Raw genomic sequence first — 20,099 nt, 5'->3', positions numbered from 1 at the left:
AGCACGACTTTGAACCGGCTGACGAACGCGGGGCTGGCCTTCACGGATGCTCTGCTGGGGATAGGTCCAGGTTTTTTTTTTTTTTCCCATTTCGTTTCGCTTTTCTTTCTTTTTTTTTTCTCCCTACCTTTGCCTTTTTCTTTCTTTTTCTCTTCTTTTTTTTCTTTCTCTCTCTCTATGTTCTTTTCTCGTAGCGACTCGGGAGCCGAACCGGGATCGGACCGGAGGAAGGACCAGAAGAAGGAGAGGAAGAGGAAAAAAAAAGTATGGGGACATTAAAGAGGTCGGTTGAATCGAGGTGAAATGCGAGGGTTGTTGAATTTTGCTGTTAAATATTACAAGCCGGTGCCAACATACTCGAGTGCCTTAGGTGTATATATTTATTACTACTACCACTACTCCCACCACTATTGCCTGCTGCTGCTGGATACTACACAGACAGGTGGGCTCTCTATAGATCACCCCTCTACATACGCACGTACACAGGCAAAGTCGTCCCAGCGAGCACTGTCACCTCGCAATCCCACCCACCAAGCCAATCAGTTCTACGCGGCACTCCCTTCACCTTCGACGTTGACACTGGTTCCCGCACCGCACCAGGGCTCTTGCGGCTTCTGAAGCGAGACGACGGACGAGACGCAGTCAAAATGTCCACCCACAACATCGTAGTCTTCGGCGGAGACCACTGCGGTCCCGAAGTCGTGGCCGAGGCCGTCAAGGCGAGTCGCATCTCTACACGTCTCTCAAGCCATTGGCCAATTGTTCCGGACGTGCAACTACCTGTGATAGACGTGCTAACGCGAGGCGAGCGCTCCAACAGGTCATCAAGGCAATCGAGTCCGCGAGCCCATCGGCCGGCAAGTTCAACCTCCAAGACCACCCCCTCGGCGGTGTACGTCTTCCTCCCACCCTCCAGAGCCACCCCCTTCTCCTGCTTCTCGCCCCTTCTCTAGATACATAGCCACCTACACGTATGCACATGGGAAAGAGGGAGAGAGTGAGAAAGGAGAGGCGAGGCTGAATCCAGAAACCGCAGAGCTCTATCGACGCCCACGGCACCCCGCTTACCGAGGCAGCCCTCGCCGCAGCCAAGGCCGCCGACGCGGTGCTCCTGGGCGCCATCGGCGGGCCTGAGTGGGGCACGGGCGCCGTGCGGCCAGAGCAGGGCATCCTGCAGCTGCGTAAGGAGCTCGGCACGTACGGCAACCTGCGGCCGTGCTTCTTCCCGTCGGACGTGCTCGTCGACTACTCGCCGCTCAAGGCCGACGTGTGCCGCGGCACCGACTTCACCATCGTGCGCGAGCTGACGGGTGGCATCTACTTCGGAGAGCGGAAGGAGCCGGTCGCCGGCACCGACGGCAAGGACGGCGTTGAGGGCGCCGACGTTGCCTGGGACACGGAGCTGTACACGCGCCCTGAGATCGAGCGCGTGACGCGGCTAGCGGCCCGCCTCGCCCTCGCGCGCACGCCGCCGGCGCCCGTCTGGTCGCTCGACAAGGCCAACGTGCTCGCGTCGAGCCGGCTCTGGCGCCGCGTCGTCTCCGAGACCATGGCCCGCGAGTTCCCCCAGCTCGAGCTGCGCCACCAGCTAATCGACAGCGCCGCCCTCCTCCTCGTCAAGAACCCGCGCTCCCTCAACGGCATCATCGTCACCGGGAACCTCTTCGGCGACATCATCAGCGACCAGGCGAGCGCCATCCCCGGCAGCATCGGCCTCAGCCCCAGCGCGAGCCTTGCCGGCCTGCCCGACGGGAAGGCGCGCTGCAACGGCATCTACGAGCCCATCCACGGTTAGTCGAGAGAAATCACGGTTCTATCTAGGATGGCTGGCCGCGGCCTAAGCTAATGTCTCCCGTGTTACGCAGGCTCGGCGCCCGACATCTCGGGCAAGGGCATCGTGAACCCTCTCGGCACCATCCTGTCTGTCGCCATGATGTTCCGCTACTCGCTGGCGCTGCCGCGCGAGGCCGACGCGGTCGAGACCGCCGTGAAGAACGTCATCGAGGCCGGCATCAGGACGAAGGAACTCGGCGGCTCGGCGGGCACCACTGAGGTCGGCGATGCCGTCGTCGCCGAGGTTATCAAGATCCTAAAGGCTTGAGCATAGCCGATGGCCGCTCCTTCTCCTTTCGTTTTTTTCCCCTTCCCGTCTCTCTTCTCGTTTCCTTGTTCCCCCTTTTCTGGTCTGAGTGGAGGGGCCACTCGCAAGAGTAGAGGCGGGGAAGTGGAGTGAATAGGGGATCTGAGACGATGGCAACGGCGAGAGCACGCCGGTTAAGCGGTCGTTTCAAATATCGGGTGGGCAAGAAGTAGAGAGCAAACGCGCTACACAGGTCGGCAAGGAAGGGGTGCCGGTGCGTGGAGTTATGTTGTGACGAGCCACGGTATAGTGGTCTTCGTTCCGCGTCCCGCGGTAACATCTACCGGATGCCAACGCGGGGCCGCGGAACTAGGCAAGGCTAGATTTAATATACGACGTGCCCAAGTACTGCGATTTCAAGTATGGGAAATGCTGCAAATTCGTAAGGGCCGGGCCGCGGCTTAGTATATAAAAACAGCTTTGCAAATACCGCTCGAATAAAATTTAAAGGGTGGAATAAAACAGAACAGAGCCAACTAACCAGGACCCCAACTTTGCATCTGATGGGCATTCCGCGTCTCTCTTCTCTTCAGTGTATCTCCCCTAGGCCCCGTCCTAGCCTGAGACCTCTATCGTCGTCATTGTCATCATCACCTCCCTATACCCCACCTCTCCGGCCTCCTCAGCCACGGCAACTCTCGCGCTCACGTCCTCCTCGACGCCGCCGCGGCGGCCGTGCCGCTGGCGGGGCCGGCGGTGGCGGCGAGGACGCGGGCGGTGTCGCGGCGCAGCTCGGGGAGGGCGCGGTCCATCTCGCCGGCGAGGACGTCGCGAAAGGCGGCGAAGGCGGCCTGCTTGCCGCGGAGGAGCTGGTTGCCGCGGCGGACGAGCTCGACGAACTCGCGGGTGTAGATGTCGGGGTTGCGGCCGTTGTCGACGTACTGGATGAGCTCAGGGGGGATGTGAGGGAGGGCGGCGGCGGCGGGCACGGGCGACGGTGCGAGCGACGCCGCCGAGCGCTGGTGCACCGCCTGCAGCGACGCCGACAGCGCCCGCAGCTCGCTCGCGATCACGTCGCGCGACGACGACGACGACACACCCCGCGCGCTGCCGCCCCCGGCCGCGCTCGACGCCGAGGAGCCCGTCGCGTCGTAGTTCGTCACCTGCACCATGATGTTGGTGAGCGTCTGGATCGTGTCCTTGAGCTGCTCTGCGGAGGGGTGAGACGGCGCGCGTTAGCGGACAGGTCGGAGGAGGGGGGAGGGGGGGGCAGGCGGGGCCGGCTCACGCTCGAGCGCATCGTGGTCGACGCGCGCCACCGGGGCCATGGCGGGTCGGCTCGACGGCGCGTTCGTCTGGTTTCTCGTGCGGCGCGCGGAGGCGTGAGAGGGAGGGGTAGGTGAGGATGAGGCTGTGTGATGGAGAAGAGGCACGGGTTGGCTGCTGGTAGAGAGAATGGCAGAGAGAGAAAAAGAGAGAGAGAGAGAGAGTATCGACGCTCGAGGGGAAAAGGCGGTCTTTGTTTGAGGGGGTGCTGAGAAGGTGAGGGAAGGAGGGAGGTGGAAAGAGAGTACGAGGTGCGGTTCTACCAGTAGGTACACGTACAGGAGGTATGGCCTGCGGTACTTAGTACTCGTCGCCGACCCGACGGCGCGCTGGTCTGCGGGTCTGCGGGTGGGTTACGTTGGTATTGCGGGCTCCACGCGGCGAGGCAGACCTACACTGAGCCATGCATGCGAGGTACAGGCATATATTTGTATATTTAATATGTCTTTATGTGTGTGTGTATCTATTTACACGCATTTTCCCCTTCGTCTTACCTCTTATAACCTTCCCGTCGCGGCCAGGCACGCTGTGCAAATCCCGTACATCAACTGGGGTCAATCAGGATGCACCCAAGTATAGGTACTCATACCTATACTGTCTATAACTCTGCGCCTAAGGATGCCCTCAGGGCAGGGGATGTTACTGTGGGTAACGGCAGTGTTTCCCGTTATTGCTCTACCTGGCCGGCCCGATCCGTCATAGATGTCGAAATGCAAGGGGGTCATGCTACTTGCTGGCGTTCGGTCCGGTTACCATAGGTACCCTCCCTCACTCGAAATCCTAAACGATACGTATCAAACTCCCCTCCAACAGCTGCAGCGTTTTCATTTTGGGGGTTATTTGTTGATTTTAATCCTAGCGGATCCAAACAGTAAACGATTATTATATCAATGCGCGAGGTATGTGGTTATACAAGTTGGATCGGGTGAGCGGAGTGGAAAAGGCGTCGTCTGTCACTCTCTGCCAGAACCCCCATCCCCATCCGGCTGGTAAGGTGCAACATACACGACCTCCAATAACCCGTGAATGTTTCTAAATCCATTGTTGCTCTTACGCCTACTTACAATGATATCCATCCATCTCCACCCTCTAGGCAAGTCTCTACAGCATCCACGCAGCGCGCACGAGTGGGAAGTATCCCGACTTCGACTGAGCGATGCTAACTGGGCCAATCAAAGCGGGCATCACATTCCTGATTGGGAAGACTGACGTCACGGGTTACGGCCATGGTAATAGGCTCGACGCCAGAATCGCTCGTTTCCGCAGGTCTATCGAGATGCTTCCTGTCCACGATAATAACACTTTTCCGTCCGTCTCCATACATGCTATAGAGCCGGCATTGCTATATACAGAGCCGCGGGATGCAGCTACTATTTAAACAAGGTAACGTAGATCTCACACTCAGATGGGTTAGGGTAGGTAGATAGGTAGGTAGTAGGTAAGTAGTGTCGAAATCTAATCAGCCGCCTAGGTACGCAACCCTCGAACGAGACACCCAACGCGCATCTGAAAAGCCAGCTTCGTCCCAGCGTACGCCTCGAGGTAGTTACGAGCATGTTAACAAGTACGCCGAGAAACGTTCGAGCTTCCTCATCGGCAGTAACTATAAAAACATCGAGTTGTACAAGGACACAAGAATAAGACGATGCACAGGATGCTAACTACCAGCCATACCGGATATTCCGAGTAGTTATTCAAATACCTATAGCCGGTCGCAGCATGACGGAAAACCACTCCTCTTAAAACGATACGGGCATGTATCACTGCGACGTAATATCTGACGGGGCGTGGAAAAAGGGAGGGGACCAATTCCCAGAAACACACGACGCCGAGCGGGATACCAACCCGACATTTCACCATTGTAGAAGATCGTAACCATAAAATTTCTCATGCCATCGTTTGGTACCTAACCCTATGTATCTACACGGGAAGAAAGACCTTGAATGCGGGAGCGCGCCGTAGCGTAGCCTTTGATCCATTCCCATCCCCGCCCAGGCCCCTAGGAGCAGCTATAAGAGCAACAGCAGTACCACGCCATACCTTGCAAACCAACGCCGAAACAACAGGTACCCTTAGGAAAACAGCAACAGTGTGCTAGTGAGCGGGAGGGGGTTAAAAAACAAGACCCCCGAACAGACAAGCAGCGGAGAAGCATCCGTCTCCATCTAGAGAAGCTTCTCCGTGGTCCTACGACGACGACGACGACGCCCCGTGTCGCCGTGCCGTTTTTCTCCCCCCCGAATGCAGTGCAGAAATCAACCGTATGCGATGCGAGAGCCGAGGAGGAGGAGTGGGGCGTAGTAGCGGTAGCGCGGTAAGCAGCACAAGCGGCGGCGGCGGCGGCGGTGGTAGTAGTAGCTCGTGGAAAGAACGGGAGAGAAAGGTCAGTGCTTCCATGTATCAGAGCGGCAGGGAGAGCCCTCGCCCGCGTGGCATAAAAAGCGCCGCCAGTCCAAAGCGGCATCTACGCGCGCGTGTTCGACGCCGGCTGGCAGCTCTCTGTCCTTCTCTACTTGCGGATCTTCGGCCGGGCCAGCATGTTCAGGCGGCTGCGCGTGAGGCCGCCAGTGCGCTTCTTCTTGAGAGGGCTCGGGGTGGCGGCGAGGGGGGCGGGGACCTTCTTCTTGTCGGGTGAGCAGAGGGCCGCGGCGCCGGCGGCGACGAGGCGGGGCGCGACGACCGCGTGGCCCTCGAGCGGCGCCTCCCTGCGGGCCTTCTTGGCGGCGCGGGCGCCGCCCTCGTCCTGCTCGCGCCCGCGCTCCTGCTGCGCCGCCTCCGCCTCCTCCTCGGCCCAGCTGGTCCGGTGCCGCTTCTTGTTCGACATGCCGTGGGGGATGCCGACGCCGACGCCCGCGAGCCCCGGGTCCTGGTTCTCCTTGTTCGGCGACGCCGACGCCGCGTCGGCCGCGGCGGCGAGCCGCGGGAAGCTCCCTGGCATCAGGACCGGCGCGCACGCCCCCGGCAGCACCGAGTGGCGCACCTGGCGCACGCTCGCCTGGCCCGCCGCGGCGCCGAACCCCCGCGGCGAGCTGCAGTCGAACCGGATCGTGTGGTCGCTGCGGAAGGTGAAGGTGCCGGGGACCGACGCCGGCAGGTGCGCCTTACCCGGCTTCTCACCCGGCTTCTCTGGGCTCTCGCTCGCGTTCTCGCCGATGTTGCGGCAGTAGGCGGACAAGTCTGGATACGCTACCTCATCGCTAGACGGGGCCGCTTTCTCGCCCGCGGGCTTGCCAACGACGGCGGCGAGCTTGCCGCTAGCGCTAGTCGGGAGCCGCTGCGCCATCGCCTTGGAGAGCGGGAGGCTCGACTTGACAGGAGACGGAGTATTCGTCAACTCCGGCGGCGGCTTGGTTCGGGGTGTGAAGTTCACATGGCGTTCCGGCTTTCGCGCCGGAGCAGTAAGTGGAACAGGCGGCAGCTCGTTGTCGACACCCGGGTGGAGAGACGTCTTAGAAGGGGTAGCCGTAAGCTGGGGGATGTTGGACTTGGGCTTAGGTCCAGTGAATTTCTTAAACAGCGATTTGACCTTATCAAATCGACCGGGAGTTTGAACATGCGTGGGGGCGCTCAAGTCGCTGGCTGTTACCGACTTTTTCAGACCACCGGAAGCCTTCTTACTGGAAGATCTAATTAAGCCAGCGAGATCCGGCTTGCTTTCGTCGTTGAAGAGGCCGCTCAGATCAGGTTTGCTAACAGACTTGGCCAGGTTAGTGGTAGGAAGAGTCTTGATACTCTTTGCGCGCGCAAGGGATGCTTTGGTTGGGGTCATGGCGCTAGCAAGGGCCTGTGATCGAGGAATGCCGCTACGGAATGAATCGTTGCCGCTGCTCTTCGGCTGGGGAATGGAACCGCCGTCGCGTGAAACAGGTCGAAGGGCAGATGCATCATCCTCAGCTCTCTGTCGCATACGCTTCACCGGGGCAGACTCAGGATCGGGACGATCCTGGGTCTCGGAAAAGGCCGGCGCTGGGCGAGAAGAAGACTCTGCAGACTGTACTGAGTCGGGATTTTCGAGGTCAGCGTTTGACTGGCTCCGCTTTACGCCTGCTTTGAGGGCGTTGCGATTGGAAGCGTTTCGAAGGACGGAAGGATGGTTCTCGATGGAATCCATCTTCTTAAACTCGGCTATATGGACAGCACTGAAGCGGTCCATCTTGCCTTTAGCTCGTCGGATTTTGCGGGCGTCGCACGACTCATCTCCATCAAGCCTCGCCTGGTTACTCTGAGCAACAAGGTCGGCTTTGATTCTGGCACCGTGGTCGCGAATAGCTTCCATCATCTTTTTAGTTTCGGGGCTCAACGCATTGTCGGCGGTGGAGAGGGTCTTCCGAAAGGTGAAGGCAGACGACGGGAGGAGCGACGGGGTCTTGGAAGGGGTATCGCGGGCCAGGGCGATCTGCTCGGCAGGCGTTCTGGTGTAGTCGATGTCGACGAAGCCAAGCTTAGTGCCGGACGAAGGTGCTGCGGTGGTCGGGTGGGCCTTGCTCGGGTGCATTTCGGACATGGGGAGCTTGACTGGCGTAGCTAAAGATGGGGTGGTGGGCTTAGCCATCGGGGAAGAGGCAATCGTGTCAAGACGGCGCGTGGTAGTCGGGGTTTCGGACGGCTCACCGTCCTCGAAGACGGATCCCATTCTAGGGGCGGGCGAAGCCGTAGTTCTCTAATGTTAAAAAAGGCGCGGTCAGTGCCGGAAAGTAAGCGGGATATAGCATTCGAGATGCGAGATGAAGATAGGGAGATGGGAAAGGGGGAAGCAGGCAGACAGGAGGGTTTGTTTACTTACCTTGCAAGCGCCCGCGATGCGAGCCGAGCGACGCGCCATGGCGGGATCGGTATTGGCAGCCTCAATGGGCAGATATGGAGTGATTCTTGGGTGGATTCAGAAGATTCTCGTATCTCAGAAAGCTCGTGCTACGGGATTAATATGCAGTGTCAAGGTGATGAAGTGGAAAGAAGGCAGTGGAGAGGGAAAAAAAAGGAGACTGACTGACATTAGACTTGTTTACTTTGGTTTACTTTGGGGGGAAAGTCAACAAATTGTTTTGGCCGTAGCGCCGGAAAACGGGCGACGGCCTGCCGATCACCCAAGTACCTTTTGTACGTACGTACCTACCATCAGGTACTTATACAGGTACCTCACGTACCTCAAGCACCCGACTTATATACCTGTATTATAGGCAACAGGCCGGTACCGAACTCAGAGGTACCTACAGTAAGGCATCGTCATACACAAATCGGCAAGGCGATCTAGCCTCGCCCTCCCGGGTGTGCATCGGTAACAATTGTAACGATTCATCGCTATGGTGAATCTACCTACCTGCTGGTACCGTCGCTCGCGATAGGCACTACGGGCCTTGACGTCCCCTCATTCTAACTAGCAACCGATCGCCAACCAGGAAAAGCCTCGCCACTAAAGATATCTAGGTACCTATGCCACTGTTTACAGTGATATCCGATATCGTCAGTCCGAATCACGCAGGTACCCCGCTCGCGCTATGTTCCTCTGAGCACGTTGGATATTACTAACCGTACCCCCGTAACACCGACAGCCCAGCCGCATCTCCTCGCCCGTGATTCAAACTGGTTGCTGTCCATGTGACATGTTTTCCCCAGTGAGGTCACTCCACACTCCTACAAAGAATCTTCACCTCGGTTCTTCTTTCGTTGGCCTCGAGCACCATGCAAACAAACCAACTTCGGGATGTGCAGCCGTATACGACCAGAACTTTTGGCAATACCTCCCGGCGCCCAAATGGCTCGTCTAGGTGTGTCGCAAAGCACTCACTACCACCCGCATAGGCGCGAATACCAATCATCTCTACCGGGCCATCGCGGCATGGGGTCTCGAGAGGTGGGCGACGGGCTATGCGTCATGCATGCGACCGGGGATGCTCAATGGGTACCACCTTTGCCTGTAGGCATCTTAAGTCGCGATCTGGGGTCGGGGGGTCGATTGCAAGGTTCCATACCTGAATATTCTCACGCCCTTCGCCATGTCATAAGAGAACGCCCTACCCCAGATAGGCAGCGAGTTGTCTGCATACGTAACGGAACCTCCGCGGTCGAGACCAGAAACCCTCGCCGTCGACCGGCACGCCACCAGCGCCTATCATCTCCCCTATTCAACGACGTCTAGGTAGGCGACGCTTGCAGCCCAGCCGCACATCTGACCCGAGGGCATATAAGAATGCCCCAGGACCGCAGCACATATTACACAGAAACGTCTCCATCCGAATTTCCATTGTATCGCACTACAACATCGTTGCGGGGTGTCGTCGATATCTGGTCGTTTGTCCAATATACAAGTAGTTTGAGGCTCGACCTAGCTATTGCTTCCGTCCACAGTAAAACTCATCATGACAGACATCCAGCCATATACCATTGCCGTCGACGACCAGCGCTTAGAGGACCTCAAACTCCGACTATCTCTAGCCAGGTTTCCAGATGAGTTGGACGAAGCAGGATGGGATAGTGAGTATACCTCCAATCCTCCACCCCCGTCTTTAGGCACCAGCGCCCTCGCATTCGGAAGCATATCAACTTCTCTCTACTCGTACCAGGGCGCCGCGAGCCGGCTATCTTATGTAGCTAGCCTCGTGTAATCGGTGCTACCCCCAATACCTTCCAGCCCTTCGTAGGTGGAATAGCTATAACTGACCCGAGCTGTTCGTAGTGGGGTCTCCTCTCGCAGACATCAGGAGGCTGACTAGCTACTGGCGAGAGTCGTACGATTGGAGGAAGGCGGAGAAGGAACTGAATAAGGCACCGCACTTCGTCACCGACGTTCAGTGTGAAGGCTTCGAGTCTCTAGCGATCCATTTTATCTACGTTCGCAGCAAGGTCCAAGGTGCCATCCCCTTGCTCTTTATTCACGGTTGGCCAGGTCACTTCGAGGAGGTCCTCAAGATACTGCAGCCCCTAACAGAGGGCGACGGGGTGAAGTGCCCTGCTTTCGACGTCGTCGCACCCTCTTTGCCTAACTTTGGGTTCTCCGAAGGGCCCAAGACGCGCGGCTTTGCTATAGAGCAGTACGCAGAGACTATGAATAAGCTCATGCTGAAGTTGGGCTACAACGAATATGTTACGCAAGGTGGCGACTGGGGATGTCACATCAGCAGAGCCATTGCGCACCTCTACCCAAAATACTGCCGGGCAACGCACCTCAACTACGACTCCGCCAACCCGCCTGAGTACTTTAAGCACCCGCTCCTCGCTCTTCAGCACGCCGTGACGCCTTACAACTCGCGGGAGCGACGTGGCGTAACGCGCACCAAGTGGTTCGAGACAGAGGGCAGAGGTTACAACCTCGAGCAATCGACCAAGCCGCAAACGCTCGGATACGGGCTGGCGGACAGCCCAGTGGCCTGCCTAGCCTGGATCTTGGAGAAGCTGCACGACTGGACGGACGCGTACCCGTGGACGGATGACGAGATCTGCACTTGGGTGAGCATCTACTGGTTTAGCACGGCAGGGCCCGCCGCCAGCGTCCGGATCTACTACGAAATAACGCACAATGTGGACGGGAGGTCTGGAAAATTAGACCATCAGGCCCTACGGGCGTGGTCTCCCGGCGTGAAACTAGGATTCAGCCACTTCCCCATGGACCTGCAGGTTTTGCCTAGCATGTGGGTGCGCACATTGGGCGAAGTGGTGTACGAGAAGGATCACGATAGCGGCGGCCACTTCGCTGCCTGGGAGCGCCCGGACGAGCTCATCGCCGACGTCAGAGAGATGTTTGGGAAAGGGGGCGGGGCATTCGGCGTCGTAACGGGCGCTACTGGGTATACTTCGTGATGGACGTGCACTCCAGTCGGCGATTCGCCCTGACTAGGGCTTCTATGCGATTCTACGATGCCTTGACATAGAAAGCCGTCGAAAGACTGTGGCTGATGTTTGAGACGGAAACCTAGTCGCGGACGATAGGATATGAGGCCGATTTTGGGTTCAAGCTTGGATTTCTGCCATCCCTCGCTAAGGTATATCGAATGGAGAAAATAGCGGTAGTAAAAGCCGTTGACAACGGAAGCTTGAGAATAGTCAACCCTACGCTAAACGGCGCCAACGTTGGTGCGGGTCACGTTTCAAGACCAGATCAGAAGCTTAAGCGGTGATATAGACAATCCATTGGGCGTCATCTGGCAAGAGATATTAGTAGGCCGGCGAGCTACATCTTGTCGCCGATCATTTTTACTGATGGGTTTCGAGCTGTCCCGAGCCTCAGCGAGAGCCAGCAACATCGACTTTTAAAAGAAAGCCAGGGATTTCGAGGGCTAGCTAGCGGCCTTGATACCTCAGAGATTATAGGTGCCCCCCACCAATGCTCATCCTACCTTGTTTTGTCGTCCCCGACCCCGGCCGGTCTCCACAGGGTAACAGAGTGAGTGCAACGTTATAACGACGGGTTACCAGCATCGGCAGTACTAGGTATGTAGACTCGTCGATGGCTACCTTCCAGGCAGAGTTGGAACTCGGGAACATAATATCTATTCCAATCAGCGCCGGCGGACGCGGGGTCGAACCCCCCCAGCCTGTGCTGACCTCTCCCTGGGCGTGGGGTGTTCCTCACGAACTAACAGGGCATGTCGACGCTAATGTACCAAGTTAAGAGGTCACATCGATGCACTTGGTCTAACAAGCACGCGCACATGTATAGAGCGTAATGAGTTAGAGCAGCACATTAGTGCTGTTAGGGAGTTCACTTATTATGATAGATGCGCGAATTACTACATGGGCTTACACCACGAAAGCGTCACGCTGGGGTGCAAGGATGTCTCGTATGACGGGGCGAGAGACTTCGCAGTCCCCGAGCAGGTCAGCCTTAGTAGTACTAATGCCAAAAATCGGACGGGCGAAGGAGCATGGCTGAAGTGAACAAGGCAAGCGACGTTTCCTATCTGGGTACATCAATCAGAGCAATCTGCCGAGGCGAGAGCACAAGCTGTCTCAGCTAGCGAGCTGAAGGGGAGGGGGAGATGAGGATGTCTCATAGGGCGAGCCCGTCGGAACGGCGAAGCGAAATCGGCGCGGAATTGGACATGGTTGCGAGATAAGCTGCCGCATACGTAGCTCGGTGTGAGGGCAACACGTCACTTGAGAGGATAGGTGAAATTTTGCAGCTTGGCAAGGCCCATGACAAAGCCATCTAGAAGTCAGCTAGAAGCTTTCCAGAAGGCATATCCCCCCGTCAACAGACACCTTCAATCCCCCGTTTCTGTGAGTGTGGCGTACATACATACAACACGAATCTCCCACTCACACATCCATACATGCCTCCCACCCATCCATAACCATACACACATACCATGTAGTACACGCAACGCACGCGCACATCGACGCACAGTGGCAGTAAGAGAGCGAGAGAGAGAGGAGAGAGAGAGACTTCGATCCTAGAAGCTCGCAGATACACACTAGTTTCGGATCTCAGACAACGCCAGGGCGTGGCGACCCGACGCCAGCCTACCTAGATGGATAGATAGGCATACCAACTATTACAGGTAGCATACTATATAATACAACACCCTCTTAGTAGCGTTCGATGCCGGATTTCTACACGGAGACCACCGACCCAAGGTTATATTAGTTACCTTAGGTACCTAAACGCATGTATACAGGCACCTACACAGCACGTACCATCCGGGTTGGTTGCCAAGATGCCGCCGGCGGAGGAGATACCTGGTACCTGTTCCATCTGCTGTTGCGGTGGTGGTGGCCCGTGCGAAACCGACCCATGCTGTTGGTCGACCCGGTCGAGAAAATGCCTAATGCGGAACTGGCCGGTTCGCGCAGCGACGAGGTCATTGGTCCGCAGCTCGCCTGGACCTACCACAACCCCCTAGGTACGTTAGTACGTACTGTGATAGGCGGTAGGTACCTACTTTAGGTACTTGGTCGTGTGGTAGGCAGGTAGGTACCTAGGAGGTACCTACCCTCTTCCCACCACCGCACCACGCACGTCCGGGGGCCGGCCCTGTCCTATAATATACGCTATACTACGTAGATGCGTATTCTTCTGTTCTACGTAGCAGCGCGTCCCATTCCGTACGCAGATTGTCGGGAATCCCTGTCTCCTCGGAGATGCCACGAAGGAGTGCATCGATCTTCAGTCCTTCTTCGTTTCCCCACAGTTAACCACCTCTTCTTGGCTAAAGAACAGCTCCGTGATCTCCATACGTACTTTGTGTCTCTCGGGGGGTTCGCATCCATGACGGCCAACAGATCTACTCTGTACCTAAGGTAGGTAGTGCTTTCATACCTTGGGTCCTACGGACTCTAGGAGGTACGGAATTGCTGCATAGCCAACACGTTATGCACCGAAATGCCTCCTCTGTACGTACTAGAGCGCGTACTACGCATGGCGCATACACACCTCCCATCCAGAGCATGCACAACTGTCTTGCCTCCATTGGGTACATACCTACGTAGGTACCTACCTGAAAGGTACCTAGGTAGAGATCAGTGGGTTATTTAAAGGAGGATAGGGTTCGATTCCTAACAGCGCTACTTGGTAGTCTTTAACTGGATGTGCTTTGTTTCTGTCGACGGGCTCGCTAGGTCGGTGCCTAGGTAGAGCATTGCCGACGTCACGGCGAGACATCGCTCTGCAATCCTCCTCGAGAAGATCACCCGCCCGGGTGTCTCTCCCTTACGAGGTTTACGAAGACCCAGCGAGGGGTGCTATTGCAGACATACTACAGGTGTGGGCGAACGTAGTCGCTAGACATCCAATGGAGATCCCCGGAGAACATTCGATGGACGGCGACAGGCGGGACGCCCCCCTGGGAAATCTTTCAGCCTCCTTGCTGTTTGATGCGGTCCCACGTAGCACGCGGAACCTGCCCGGCGACGAACCTGAGGGAAACCAAAAGGTTGGCATCCTACATGTCACGATTTCGAAAAGCGCTCAGGTTGTGGCGATTCGCTCTGCGTAATAAAGTTGGCATATCTCCGTCGTGAGCTCGACGCCGCCCACAATCCTGGGTGCTCTAATTCCTAACGTGATTTTCCGACTACCGGATGCCCCCCGTGGATTTGCCCGTATTTTCAGAAAAAAAAAACTCGTTACGAGAATCCGATGTTCCCGTCATCAAAATACTTTGAGCTCAGAATCCACGAACCGAAAGCCTCGCAAGAGCCGTCCAGTTTAGGTTTCATTCTTTCTTATTTTCATCATGGGGTAACGTTTGTCCAGTCCAAACAGGCGGTATGTCATACCCACATCTATCTACGTATCTAAACGTTGAACTTAAATAAAGACCAAGTCTTTCTCATATCAACGTACTAGGCTATTCGCACAGCGTAATCTATCGCTGCGGCGGCTGCTTACGGTGGTCATCCGCGCTGTCAAGGCTTCGCAATATGCTACTATGCAACCTGGCGCTGATTGTACAGGGGTTATGCGCAATCCACGGACTCCAGAATCAACTGCGCGCGCTAGTGGTGTAGAGCTGCTCAGGTGACTAGAAAGAAAAACGTCGGGCTGACCGGAGCAGCATCACAGCTGCTTCGATGCCAGCTAGCTCGTAGGGCTGGATTGGCATGCGGGAGAGAAGTGCTGGAGACCCGGCCAACCAAACCGATGCCAGCGGACTGGAAAAGCCTGTTGTTCTCGGTCTCCATCGTCACTTGCCCTTGGCAGCCTCCACCGGGGTCACCGACATTTCTTACCATCCTTTCTCGCCATTAATCTTGTTGGTATTTGTAAACTGGTCTATCTGTTGATTTGTCCGCGTTTGAGTGGCCGCCCGGGGAGAGAGTTGTTGCTTGTTCCTCTCCTCGGCCCAACAAGCCGGCAAAGTATTGAGGACGGGAACCTACCGCTGGAGAATCCGTCGGAGGCCTAGTTTGTTTCACCACGTGGATGGTCCCTTTGAGAAACCTGCCTCTCACAGGCCACACACCACGGCCGTGTGCTCCGCCGCCATGTTGTGGCGCTGCGGGTTCTTCCCCGGATTTTTCAAGTACACATACACATATGACCGGACACCTACCTCATGCAAGCCGCAGGGGCAAAGACGTAGGTATGTATATTGGTCGTAACTTGGAAGTCCAAGACCTTTCGAGTCTTGTGGATTTTTACCACATCACAAGAGGGATTGCTGACAATTGGAGGTGGGGTCTGCAGATTGTGGACAACGCCTAACCACCCCTTCCAGAGGCCCCGAAGACGCCTATCCCTACAATCCACTCCCAGAAAGCAAAATAGCAAGAATACTACGTAGCATTGAGAGAGATAGAGAGAGAGATAGGGAGAAAACCCACGCTATAGACCCTAGGGATATGCAACATTCACGACACAGGGAACCGCAGTCAACTGCGATGCCACTCGAGTCCTGCGTCATCCTACCCGATATACGCTCGATAGCGCGGGACACAGCACACCGAGTTTGGAAATTGCCTGGGACAGATAGCCTAACGTAAACACCAGAAAAGGAGCTCCCTATGCAGGCCTCCCCCTCTTTTCTCTTCTTACCAAACCGGCTTCACGCTATGCTGCGGGATGTATAAGCTAATGAAGCTTGTCTGGAGAGAAATGCCCTTGTTTTTGGACACTCAATGTTGGGCTCGCTGTCCGCCTGGTATACCAGAGGCCCCCCCCCCTCCCCCCAATCTTGCATACGCATGCAATTTCATCTCGAGGCGCAGAGATGCGATTTCTTCTGCCTCTTTACCTATCTAGGGGTGGAGATCTTTACTCGTCTTACGGAGCACCCAAGGTAGCAACAACATTATACACACCCGCACAACTTCGTACCCGTGTCCGTCTCATGCCGCCCCCCGAACCGCCGAATCACGTCGCTTCCGTAGCTCAAGTGTCGATTATTCTCTCTCTCTCTCTCTCTCTCTCTCTCTCTCTCTCTCTCTCTCTCTCTCTCTCTCTCTCTCTCTCTCTCTCTCTATATATATATATATATATATATATATTCCTGAGGCCTTCATGACACACGCCGTGGAACCCGCGAAAAGGCTGAGCAGGGGAGCCAAAGGGCTTGTAGCACCACAGACATCATACCGAGTATCTGCCTGTTCTCGAAGGGTCAACTGCTTGTTTCCAGTACCTAAGTATGCGAGACCGAGAGACTTCGAAGGGCCTTGACTATAAGCAAAGACAGTCTCTTCGCCGCGAGCGTAAGTAGGTACCTAAGGTAAAGTCGGGTACCTAAGGCTGCAAGGTCTAAGGTGCCTCTTATATAATTCTCTCTTCACAAGCTGGGCGGAGACGATGGAAGGCCAGAGAAGCTTGCTTTCCCTTCACGTAGGCAACGGGTGGTAGGTAGGCGGGTACCTGGTGTTCCCACGATATTACGGCGCATAGGTACCTAAGGAGGTACGTAGCTTTTTAGCTGCCTCCACCCCGGTATTCTCGCACACCCCCCCTTCCCCTTTTGTGCAACCGCAACTGCAACCGCAACTACGACAGGTGTGGAGCACACGGCCACCACCACCACATCCGGGTGACATACCTAGAGTATGTACATGCGTACCTACCGTGCTTGCTTGCACCCATGTATGTACATATGCATCAGTGCATGCATCATCGTCATGTACCTGATGTATGTGGCCGGCCCATGTTGGGTACGTTTGGTCCACTTCCCACCTGGGCTCCAGCTGGAGGAGCCCCCCGGCCGGCTTCACGAATCGACTCAGAAATTCTCCAGGCCATCGAGCCGCCACCACCACTCTCCCTCCCCCAGGAACTTCTATTCACGTACCCTGCCACAGATTGCTGTGCTTCCTGTGTGTATTTCGCCGCAGTTGAATCGACCGCGCTGGTCCACCCACCGGTCTTCCTCACCCGCGCCGCGTTGCAGCAAAGCCAGCCAGCCAGCCAGCTAGCTATACTACGTACGTCCCGTCCTGCACGGTCCCAAACAGTAAAGCCCACCCGTCCCATCCAGCCACACCACACCACACCACAGACACATCATCTATCCGTCTCTGCCTCTCGTCCCGCTGCGACGCGTACCGCATCACTATCAGAGCACCTGGCGGCATTGCGAGTGCTGTACACGCTGGGGAGCTATACTCGGGCCCCCCGCCGTAAGTAGCAGCGCCGAACGGCTCGATCTGTGGCCCGCTTCGCGAGTTGCGTCTCCTGGGCTCAGGTCGTGTGGGAGGCTAAGAGTCTTACCCAGATACGTGGGCATGAATCCGCCGACTCTGGATGGTACCAGCGGCGGACGCATGACGAGGGGGGGGGGGGGGGGGGTGTAGGCCTACGACGCTAAGAACTGAAAGTCGACGGCAGTCTACTTGCTGGGTCCGGTCCTCTAATCCATCGCAACTAGCATTCGCTAGTAAGACTGGAATTCTGCACCGCTAATTCCCACGATTGAGGAAAGAGGAGAAAAAAAAAAGTCTTCCCACCTCCCAAGAGAACTGGTACGTCTACCTGAGCTTCCTCTTAATCGGCGAACCACCCGAACCAGCCCAGCCCCAGGTCCCATCCCGATTTTAATTACATAAAATCTAGCAAGCATTTTCCTCTTCCCTTCACCTCACCACAGCCTGCCAATACTCTCTATACTACCCGTTATCTCTCTGTATCTTCGCTGCCACTCTACCTAACTACCTTTCCTACAGCCACTTAGATCGCTCTATATCCCGAGCTTGAGCAGAGGTTCCCGTCCCCGTTCGTCAGATCCCCCTTTCCCCAGATTATGCCCTAGTCAGTACCGTGTATGTGCGCGCGCTTCGTTGCCGAGGAACTATTCTGTGCCTTTTATTCCTCCCCCCTCTCATACTAAGGTCTCCCCTACCATATGGTAATATCTTGGGGGCCATACGTACCAAACTGTCTTGCTGCTCCAGTCAGCAACCCCTACACCGGACGAACCTATCAAGGAGGACCGGCGACCGGCGTGTACGCCATATCCTTTCCGTTCACCAAAACTTCGGTCCGAGAGGCGTCTGCCGGCGAGCGGCAATCGTCTCCTGCTGTGGATATTGTCATGTCAGACAAGATGTCCATCGACAAGAAAGACCCATCCAAGGACGAGTCCGAAGAGTCCATCGGCTCGAGCCCCGAGAATGAACCTGGCCCGTCAGTTCCGCCAGAAAACCAACCGGCGAAACGCAAAGGTGGGCGAAAGCCGGTAAGTCGGCCCCTTCTCCCAACTTCTCTAACTTGGGTCTCGGCAGCCTGCGCCGTTGCCTGGGTGCGGGGAGGGAGAGTGGGATCGGGAGGCTAACCTGCGGGTACAAGATCTATGCTACTTCGGAGGAGCGCAAGCAGAGAAACCGCCAGGCGCAAGCCGCATTTAGAGAACGCCGAACGGAATACATCAAGCAGCTCGAAGAAACCATCAAGGCGCACGAATCGAACTTAGCCAGCCTCCAGGCCGCCCACCGAAGCGCCGCGGACGAATGCCTGATGCTTCGGTACAAGAACTCACTTCTCGAGCGTATCCTTCTCGAAAAAGGTAAATTGTCGCGCGCCTCCCTGCTTGCCCGGAGGCGGAAACTGATGTTACGTAGGTATTGATGTCCAAGCTGAGCTTCACGCCAAAACTGGTAGTCCAAATCTTGGTCCAACTCATATGCCCCAGAATATGGTGCAGCCACCGCCGATGCCGCGGACGATCCTCAGCAGACATCATCATTCGCGCAGGTCCGGTTCTAGCATCGCCCCGAAGCTCGAACCCGGCATTGCTTCCCTGTCACAGCCTACAGGTGTCCAGCAGTCCCTGACGTCTCCTAAGACTCGGCCCACGCCCCCTTCCCATGCGACGTCTCCTACTAACCCCACCCCGCCCTTTGGAAGTCAAGTTGCGTCCTCACCTGCGTCGTCAGATCATACGAACTTGCGCGCGACAATTCCCCCTCCTACGAAGCCACAATTAGCGCCAATGCCTGGGATGGCGGCGGCCGCGCGCCAGCAGCTGATGCAACAGCATGCTGGTCCCCGGCCGCCCACTTTCTATCCGACATCGTCATTCCAGAACCATTTTCAACAACTCGGCAAGCTGACCCGTTTTCTTTGTTTGAATAGAACTTTGGCGTCCTATGTCTAATCCGTGAGAACAGAACAAGAGTACGACGCGCCGACCGATATGATGGACGAGCCCGAACCGGACACCCCGGGACCAGGCCCCTATCCTTCGACATTCCAGGTGACTCAACCACATGGTATTTCTGTGCAGCCTACGACGGCAGGGCCCTCGGGGCAGTCATCGATGGCATCGGGGGGGCAGGGCAGTCATACACAAAGCCAAACGCAAGGCCAAGGCTATCCCAGCATGACGCAGTTGCTCGACCCCGCCTTGGACTGGGACCCATTTGGTCTCAGCGCATCGATGGCCTTCCCAACACAATTTTCCTTCGACACGAGCAACATGAGGTAGCTACTAGTGCAGTAGTGGCGGAAGACCGTATCCGAAACGCGACATGGCGAATGGAAAGCGAGGGTTCTGGGGGAAGGGGTCACAAAAAAAAAGATACCTGTAAGCGATCCGGTGCTACAATATACCAATGGGATGGTCAAGGTCAAGAAAAACAGGGCAATCCCGGGGGGATCACACGATTCAACCCGGAGGCCATTAGGACGGTGTATAATGGGTTTACAAATGGAGTGATGGTGATGGTCAAGTTATGACGAAAAAGGCGTACGTTGTTTTTCCATTGTATCTTGTGGAAGGCTTGCTTCAAAACATTCAATAAGGGGGGGCAACCGGAACTATACCCACGGCAGGCAGTT

The 20,099-nt window shown here is 56.4% G+C and overlaps 6 protein-coding genes across 6 annotated transcripts; 3 read left to right on the top strand and 3 right to left on the bottom strand.

Moving 5' to 3' along the window:
• Positions 1–647: 647 nt before the first annotated feature.
• Positions 648–2,101, top strand: GGS23DRAFT_595246 (3-isopropylmalate dehydrogenase; the record flags this gene model as incomplete). The annotated part of the gene is made up of 4 exons (XM_051518282.1): positions 648–723; positions 810–892; positions 1,037–1,790; positions 1,866–2,101. 4 exons carry the CDS (start codon positions 648–650, stop codon positions 2,099–2,101), a joined length of 1,149 nt encoding a protein of 382 aa, XP_051373225.1.
• A 683-nt stretch (positions 2,102–2,784) lies between these two features.
• Positions 2,785–3,408, bottom strand: GGS23DRAFT_595245 (mediator complex, subunit Med10; the record flags this gene model as incomplete). Its single annotated transcript, XM_051518281.1, has 2 exons — positions 2,785–3,290; positions 3,369–3,408. The coding sequence occupies 2 exons, from the start codon at positions 3,406–3,408 to the stop codon at positions 2,785–2,787; spliced, it is 546 nt and encodes a 181-aa protein (XP_051373224.1).
• A 1,645-nt stretch (positions 3,409–5,053) lies between these two features.
• On the bottom strand, positions 5,054–6,112 carry GGS23DRAFT_560542 (uncharacterized protein). The gene has a single exon (XM_051515895.1). The coding sequence runs from the start codon at positions 5,868–5,870 to the stop codon at positions 5,406–5,408; it is 465 nt and encodes a 154-aa protein (XP_051373223.1). The 5' UTR covers positions 5,871–6,112; the 3' UTR covers positions 5,054–5,405.
• GGS23DRAFT_619104 (uncharacterized protein) lies at positions 5,278–8,228 on the bottom strand (the record flags this gene model as incomplete). The annotated part of the gene is made up of 2 exons (XM_051520989.1): positions 5,278–8,066; positions 8,190–8,228. 2 exons carry the CDS (start codon positions 8,226–8,228, stop codon positions 5,916–5,918), a joined length of 2,190 nt encoding a protein of 729 aa, XP_051373222.1. The 3' UTR covers positions 5,278–5,915.
• A 1,534-nt stretch (positions 8,229–9,762) lies between these two features.
• GGS23DRAFT_595243 (alpha/beta-hydrolase) lies at positions 9,763–11,200 on the top strand (the record flags this gene model as incomplete). The annotated part of the gene is made up of 2 exons (XM_051518280.1): positions 9,763–9,877; positions 10,080–11,200. The coding sequence occupies 2 exons, from the start codon at positions 9,763–9,765 to the stop codon at positions 11,198–11,200; spliced, it is 1,236 nt and encodes a 411-aa protein (XP_051373221.1).
• Positions 11,201–18,366: 7,166 nt separating this feature from the next.
• Positions 18,367–19,746, top strand: GGS23DRAFT_604153 (uncharacterized protein; the record flags this gene model as incomplete). The annotated part of the gene is made up of 4 exons (XM_051519569.1): positions 18,367–18,498; positions 18,609–18,825; positions 18,881–19,375; positions 19,430–19,746. 4 exons carry the CDS (start codon positions 18,367–18,369, stop codon positions 19,744–19,746), a joined length of 1,161 nt encoding a protein of 386 aa, XP_051373220.1.
• Between the last annotated feature and the right edge of the window lie 353 nt (positions 19,747–20,099).

The sequence above is a fragment of the Durotheca rogersii genome (genome assembly GCF_024521655.1).
Source record: "Durotheca rogersii strain YMJ 92031201 chromosome Unknown GGS23scaffold_6, whole genome shotgun sequence".
NCBI classification, from domain to species: Eukaryota; Fungi; Ascomycota; class Sordariomycetes; order Xylariales; family Xylariaceae; genus Durotheca; species Durotheca rogersii.
This window is presented reverse-complemented; position numbering and strand designations above follow the sequence as displayed.